The 7,892-nt window shown below is 47.3% G+C and overlaps 1 protein-coding gene and 1 long non-coding RNA gene across 3 annotated transcripts in view; one reads left to right on the top strand and one right to left on the bottom strand.

Moving 5' to 3' along the window:
* The first annotated feature begins 214 nt into the window (after positions 1-214).
* The window catches only part of Cux1 (cut like homeobox 1), a 348,081-nt gene continuing 340,403 nt past the window's right edge, over positions 215-7,892 (top strand). Inside the window, exons 1-2 of one of the 2 annotated variants that reach the window (XM_050127924.1) lie at positions 215-236; positions 827-927. In XM_050127924.1, coding sequence (XP_049983881.1) covers positions 230-236; positions 827-927 — 108 coding nt within the window. In that variant the 5' untranslated portion in view covers positions 215-229. Of the gene's footprint in view, positions 237-620; positions 928-7,892 lie in introns of those variants that run through there. The other variant, XM_050127927.1, reaches the window with a different exon arrangement.
* Positions 6,363-7,892, bottom strand: part of LOC126491934 (uncharacterized) — a 7,036-nt gene continuing 5,506 nt past the window's right edge. Inside the window, exon 3 of the long non-coding RNA XR_007589496.1 lies at positions 6,363-6,629. This is a non-coding gene — a long non-coding RNA (uncharacterized lncRNA). The remainder of the gene's footprint in view (positions 6,630-7,892) is intronic.

Genomic DNA, 7,892 nt, shown 5'->3' with positions numbered 1-7,892 from the left:
ACAGGAAATTTGGTCTATTGTTTGAAACAAGAGGTGCAAACAAGCCCTGGGCTTTGAAGTGCTGAATAACAGATTCCTCTGGGAGCGGAAAGGCGAGAAGCTACAAGATTTTTTGAGCTGGTGTCAAACACACCGCTCCAAGGACTTCAGGGGAAGAGGCGACCTTGGGAGAAACTGGGGCAGGATTTGTTTGAAACAAATGAATCTTAAATAAATCAAGCTACAACAGATGACAAGTAGGGGGATTTGAGATCACCTCCCCTCTTCTTTTTTTTTAAAGAGCATACAAGTTGGGGGTGGGGGTGGGGGGAGCTCACTAGTAAAACAGAGCATTCCAGAAGTAAAGAGAATCAAATCTTGCTGCCTGGTCTGACTCGGTTGGTAATAAAACTTGTGATCTGATCAACTGGAGCTTGTGTAAACTGATCCTGCCGCCCACTCACGGGCCGGTATTAAATTTAGGAATGAGAAAAGCCGAGATAACTCGTTTGAAATTAGTTCCAATTGGTTCCCTAAACTACCCGCCTTAGACTCTCAGAGCGACCCCTCCCTTCCCAATGTGGAAGCCAGAGTAGACTAGTTAATCAGATACCTCCCCCACTCCAGACAGTCCATTACACCAGACTCCCCTCCAGTGAAGAAGTAAGAAGCCTGGGCAATTACTAAGATTCCCAATGATGACTAGGGAAACACACCCTCTCCCAGGCGCTTAGATTGCCAAACTACCGGCCCTGCTGTACTTAAGGGGGACTTTTGACTCTCCTCGTCGTCTCTGCAATCAATGATTCATCCAAGATCAAGGTCAAGTTATTCCTTTTTATGATAGATGCCCTGGACCAGGGTGTCTGGAGCCTCCACCACCACAGAAAGATGTCTGCAGACAAGAACTCCAGTGCCAAGGGTTGCTGGCAAGCCGGCTGCTGCAAGGTAAGACCTAAGGTCCTCCCTGGACCAGCAATACCCGGGGTTACCTGCAGGGGTGGAAGAGAGACGCTCTTTCGGACACCCTTGTAGGTTCTGACCAGCCAGGACGGGGTGGACAAGGGCTGAGTCCTACGGAAAACCCTGGCCTAGGGGCTGGGGGAGGGGGATGTGTCTCAATGATAGAGTGCTCACAAACTAGACACTAGGCCGTGGCGTTCATCTCCAACTCTGCCAAGCCTCCCTGAACCTCAGCCTTCACCCCTGTAAAAGAGGCAAAGACTTCACCCTTCTTCCTGCCTAGAAAACCTGCTTGCAATGCCTGGAGACACACTTGATTAGACTCAGTGTCTAATCAAGGCGGGATTAGGTGTTTTTATGGGCAGAGAGAGGACTCTTTCCGAACTTGTGACTTCCCATCTCAGGATGTCCCACGTGGCTCTATTCCTAACTCTCTGCTGCGAGAGTTTCATAAATGTTTTATTGTGTGTGTGTGGGGGAGGGGTGCTCAGAAGTTACCAAGGGGAAGAAAGTAGAAGACAGACACCACACACGGCGGGGTTCCACTCCTTTGAAATCCCGAGTGTGTGTCTGCTGGCCATAGTAACACACCTTTATAGGGCTGCTCTTTAGGGGACTTTTGCCTCAGCCCGGTATTATTCTCTTGTGCATGGCGCATAACCTCAAACATAGCTGATGTTCCTCCAGGGAAATTAAAAAAAAACCTATATTTTCTGTATGTGTGTGTGTATGTGTTTGTGTGTCTGTGGAGGCTGGAGGTCTTCCTAGAACCTGAAGCTCTCTCATTCAGCTAGCCTCGCTGGGTAGCAAGCCCTAGGGAGGGATCCTCCTGTGACTGCCTCCCAAGTGCTGGGATCATGGGTGCCCTGTGCCTCCTGATCTAGGTTTCTTACCTGGGTCCTGGGCATTGCACTCAGCTCCTAGTGCTTGTATGGCAAACACTTAGCTGATTGAATCATCTCCCCAGGGAAATTAAAAACATTTTAAAAATTACATTTAGAGTGTGTGTGTATGTGTGTGTGTGTGTGTGTGTGTGTGTGTGTGGACACCACAGTATGTGTGTGGACAACTGGTGGGCACTGAATCTCTCTTACCACATGGGTCTTGGGGATTGAACTCCTGTCATCAGGCTTGGCAGTAAGCGCCTTTGCCCACTGTACAGTCTTGCTGCCCCACCCCCAGGGATATTTTAAACTCTTTTCAGCACAGAAGTTATCGTATTCCCAACCACCTTGCTTTACTACCTTCCCAGAAAGCACACGTACGCACACACACACGCACACACATGCCCGCACACGCACACATGTGCACGCACGCACGCATGCGCACCAACGCCGTCAGCCTGATCCGGCTCTCAGCAGTAATTGCAGATACGGATCTGCTTTATTTCACATCACATTAGAAAGGCAGGAAATTTTGCTTCTCTGTATGTGGTTGTGGCCTTGGCCCCAATTTCTCAAATAAAAAGTCCCAGAGATACAGGACTTTAAGTTGGATATGAGGCTAGCCCCTTGCCAAAGTCAGACCTACCCAAAACACATCTCGCGCTGGTAATAAGTGGTTATGTTGCCAACATAGCAAAGGATTACAATGCTCTGTGGCTTGAAGAATGTATGTTGGGGAAGTCAAGGCATTTACTAACCAGCAAAGACAAGCCAAAGGACCAGGGTGGGGTAGGAGGTGGGGAAGTCCTTTCTCCCTTTGGAATGTCTTCCCTGAATGCTTGGGGACAGAGAGCTCAGGATCACACACCTAGTTCTGGCTGCTGACCTAGCACAAAGTAGGCCCTCAATAAATACTCGTGGGAGGAATAAATCACGAATAAATACATCAGTTGTTTGAGAAAACTACCTTGGGAGAGGGCAGCTGACATCATGTCATTAAAAGACGGTTGGAAAACTGGGCTGGGGAGATGGCTCAATCGGCAAAACGCTTGCCTGGCAAACATTCGGACTCGAGTCTCGCCCCCAGAACCCCTGTAAAAAGTCTGTGGGTGTGGTGGCACTGGCTTGGAATCCCTGCCCTGGGAGGGTGGGGAAAGGTGAGTTCTTGGGGCTCCCTGGCCAACTAGACTAGCCTATTTAGAGGAATCCAGAGCAATAAGAGAGCCCTAAAAAGTTGAATGGTGCCTGTTGAAAGACTCGAGAGGTTTCCTATCTCCGTGAATGCACACACCTGTGCATGTGCATATGAACACACATGTGCACCCGAATCCATATGAACACACACACACACATACATACATACACAATCAAACAGAGCCCTGAGACCCTTGCTGAGAAGTAAAATCCCCATTTTTTTCTTTTTTTCAGTACGCTGGGTCTCCATCTTCTAGTCTAGAAAATGGACTGAAATATCAGTGGATGGGAAGAAAGACAAAATAAGGAGATGTGTGCGGATTGCAGTTTTATAAGGTCTAGATAGTTTCTGATGCTATTTGTTTGTGTATTTAACGTGTGTGTGCCTGTGCGTGTGTGCCCTCCTGTACACTCACCACGGGGTGCACATGAAGGTCAGAGGACACCTTGCTGGTGTCAGTTCTCTCCTTCTAACACGTTGGTTCCAGGGACTGAACTTGGGTCATTAGACCTGGTGGCAAGTTTGCGAATATCTTTACTTGCTAAGCCTCTTTGACAATCCCTTGCCTTAGCTGGGCTTTTTGTTTGTTTTGCCTCACTGTGTAGCTCTGGCCACCCTGGAACCCCCTGTCTGTGCCTCCCGAGGGCCGTGATATGCAACTAGGCATAAGATCTCCCTGGAGCTGGAGTCACAGGAAGTTGTGGGTACTGGGACTCGAACCTGGATCCTCTGCAAGATCAGACTGTGTTCTGACCCACTGAGCCATCTCTCCAGCCCCTTTCACTGATTTTCCTGCTGGCCACTGACTGTATGAATGATGAGCATTTGACCGTGTTGTGTTGTTAGCCAGCTGTCTCCGGTATGCTGACTGGAGAGATGAGGTAAAGGCTCCTGTCAGTCTAGGAAACCGGCACTTGGTAGGACCTGCGTGGCTGGCAGCATGGTGGTATTCTGTCCAAAATGACAAGCTTCCTCCCCCTCCCCCCGATTCTCACGAGATGCATCTCTAGCCTGTCCCCACCTTGCTGACGTCTGAAGATTCCAATCTGCGCCTCACCATCCTGGCTCCGAGTTCAGCAGCCCCTTGTGCTTTCCTCCCCTGCATTAGGGGATTTAGTCTGTGACACACTGAGCATGCTTTTTCTGATCCCAAATATCCTCCACCTGCCCCCCCCCCCCGCCCCGCCCTTAAATCCTACCCTACTCAAGAACCCATCATTTTCGAATTCTTTTGCTCATCCCAAGCCAGAATGAGTTTCAAAGCCTGGGATGTGGCTTAGTGATAGAGACTTCCTGCAATTCCCCAGTCAGGGTCTAGGGACGTGGCTCCACTGTAAAACACCAGCCTAGGAGCCCCCCCCCCCCCGTGAGGAACTGGGGTGTGTGTTGGTGGTAGAGCCCCTGCCTAGGGACCCCTCAGGCTGGCTGTGTGGCTCAGTGGTAGAGCATTTGCTAACACACACAAGGTCCTGGGTTCAATCCCAGGTGTCCCAAAACAAACAAGTAAACACACAAATGGAAATGTAAAATAATGAATACGGAGACTGGAGAGATGGCTCATCTGTTAAGAGCACAGACTGCTCTTCCAGAGGACACGGGGTTCAATTCCCAGCCCCCATATGTCAGTTCACAACTATCTGAAACAGCAGTTCCAGGGGACCTGACACCCTCATACAGACATGCAGGCAAAAAACTAACGCACAAAAATAAATAAATAAATAGATAAATAAATAAATAAATAGATAAATAAATAAATAAATAAATAAATAAATAAATAAATAAGCAAGCAGTGATGGGTCTTAGCTACTTGCTCAGATCAGCACTAACACTAAGGCACACACCAGTGTCTCAGTAGCCCAGGTGCCCTGGAGCTGGCTGAGCCCAGGATAAGCTTCAAGCCTCTAAACTGTTAAACTCCGGGGTGGAGACCTTCTCTGCCCCTTGTGAGTCTCTTACAGTGTCTGACACAATGTTCTACTCCCCAGGTGGTGCTGAGTGAGTAGGGTTGAGTTTTTCCAGAATGATTAGTGACATCCCTGTCTGTTTCTTCCACCCCCATCCCCAAAAGACTTTTTTTTTTTTTTTCCTGAGACAGGGTTTCTCTCTAGCTTTGGAGCCTGCCTTGGAACTAGCTCTTGTAGACCAGGCTGGCCTTGAAATCACAGAGATCCACCTGCCTCTGCCTCCCCGAGTGCTGGGATTAAAGGTGTGTACCACCACGGCCCTGCTTCCAAAAGCATTTTTTAAAGAACATGGGAGGGACTGGAGAGATGGCTCGATGGTCGAGAGCGCATCTCATAGACAGGACCTGAAGTTGGTTCTCAGAAGCCACCTTAAGTAGCTCACAACTTCCTATAACTCCAGCTCCAGGGGGATCCAATGCCCTCTTCTGGAGACTCTGTGAGCACACACACACACACACACACACACACACACACACACACACAATAAATCATAAAAATGCTTCAAACAAACAAATCAAAACAAACGAAAAAGAAAACAATCAGCCTGGATTCTGCAATTGCTGCGGCATCTGCCGTAGCTTACCTGCCCTGACGGTGAGGATTTCCCCCTTCACCCAGACAACTGCTGTATTTCACACTTACTTCAATTAGTACTAATAGAACCTCACTTGGTGCCTTTGTTGGATCTTTCCTTGGAGGCTCAGGAGAATTTTACAAGAAAGTGTTAATTATTCCCATTTTACAGACAGGAAACCCGAGGCCAAGTAAGGCGGTGACTCAGTGGCAAAATTAGGACATGATTTTCCGTTGCAGTTTGCAATTGTCTGCTGTAATGATGGGATCATGCACGCCTTTGCTGCGTCAGAGTTAAATTACTGTCTAAGAAATGACATGTCAGGCAGGGGCTAAAGGATTACCTCGGTGGGTAGAATGTTTGCCTGGCATGTAGAAGGCCCTGGATTTGAACCCCGGTACTTCATGAATCCAGGCACAGGGGCACAAACCTGTAGCCACGGCATTCTGGGAGGGGGTAGGAGGATGGGAAGAGCAAGTTCATCCTTGGCTATATAGCGAGTGTCAAGTTAGCCTGGGAGAATATATATATATATATGACCTTGTCTCCAGAAACAAACAAAAAAACCCACCACAGTTTTGACATCTTCTGAGAGTCTGGCTGTATTCTGTCTAGCTACTTAAAGTTCTAACGACATAATACAGACTTTCAAAAACTGACAGTCGATCAAACGTTTTATCTGAATAGAGCTTGAGGGAATTAAAAAAAAAGTTTTCAACTCCTTAGGAGGGAGATCAGCTTTCCCGTTCTCGGCGGGAGCAAGCCTTTAGAATCATACAAACCACACTTACTCAGGACAAAAATAATACACAACCCAACAGCCCCATGACAACGGAAATCCAATTACAGTTCACAGAAACAAGTCATCATTTGATTCGAACTGTAGAACTGTAGGGGTGTGTGGGAAAGAAACACGGGGCTGGGAAGAGGGCTCGATGGCTAAGGATGCTTGCTGCTCTCCCGAAGGACCCCGAGTTCTGTTCACAGCACCTATGTTAGGTGCAAACAGCTCCAGGGGATCTGACGCTGTCTTCTGGCTTCTGCAGGCACCGGCACACTTGCGTACATGCCTACACATAGAAACATATTTGTGTCATTAGAAATAAAACAAAGTGTGGGGAGTAGAACAATGCTTCACTTTGCTTCAGGAAAACAACTTTTTTAAAAAAAACCAAACATGGATATTTGTATGTTTTTGCATGTGTTTGGTGTGTGTATTTATATATGTATATTTTGCATGTGTTTGGTGTGTGTGCCTGTTTGCATCTGTGTGTGCACATTCATGTAGATGGCCAAGGATGGTGTCAGGTTTTTTTTTTTTCCTCAATCAGTCACCACCTTGTTCATCAAGACAGTGGTCAGTTTAGCTCTCTAGCTTGCTCTGGGGATCCCCTGTCCCTGCCTTTTACATGGGAATTACAAGTGGATTACCCTGCCCACTCAGAATTTACATGGGTGGTGGGGATTTGAACTCAGGTCCTCTTACTTGACCAGTTTTACCCTCTGAATCTCTCCAGCCCCAACACACACACACACATGGGCACATACAGACACACACACACGAGTGTGTGCATGCACATGTCCATGCACATACATATATTTCAAGACAGAGTCACGTATAGGTCAAGTTGTCCTTGGACTATGAAACCGTGGGTGGACTTGAACTTTGGGTCCTCCTGCTTCCATCTCAGAAGTGTTGATCACATGACTCTACCGAGTATGGTAGCTCACACCAGTAATCTCAGAGGTACCAGTTCTGCAGGGGAGGAGTCTAAGGCGGACCTGGACTACACAGAACGACCCTCTCGAAAATTACAAAACAGAACAAAGCGGTATTAATACTGAGATAAAAATGCGAATAGAGGACACATGGCTTATCCCACTCAGGAGTTAAGGACAGGAATTAACAGCACAGGTCCTGCCTTTGTGCAGAACTTGAACTGGACATTAAAGAAGATAATAATAATATTTATCTAGCACTTTACACATTTCAAGTCCTTTCAGGCTGCTGACTAGGTGCACTGTGAATTTCTGTTGATTCAGCAGTGACATCAGTGGGCGTCCTCAAGGGTGGCAATGTGCAGTATGACATATACGGACATCTTACGAACAGGAAGAGAAGGTTAAAAAAAAAAAAGCTGGGGCTGGAGAGATGGCTCAGTGGTTAAGAGCATTGCCTGCTCCTCCAAAGGTCCTGAGTTCAATTCCCAGCAACCACATGGTGGCTCACAACCATCTGTAATGAGATCTGGTGCCCTCTTCTAGCATACAAGCATACATGGAAAGAATGTTGTATACATAATAAATAAATAAATCTTTAAAAAAAAAATAAA

The sequence above is a fragment of the Alexandromys fortis genome, unplaced genomic scaffold, assembly GCF_014885135.2.
Source record: "Alexandromys fortis isolate MF-2015 unplaced genomic scaffold, M_Fortis_MF-2015_v1.1 scaffold_291, whole genome shotgun sequence".
In the NCBI taxonomy this organism is placed as follows: domain Eukaryota; kingdom Metazoa; phylum Chordata; class Mammalia; order Rodentia; family Cricetidae; genus Alexandromys; species Alexandromys fortis.
The sequence above is the reverse complement of the archived record's forward strand: the minus strand, read 5'-3'. Positions and strand labels throughout refer to the sequence as shown.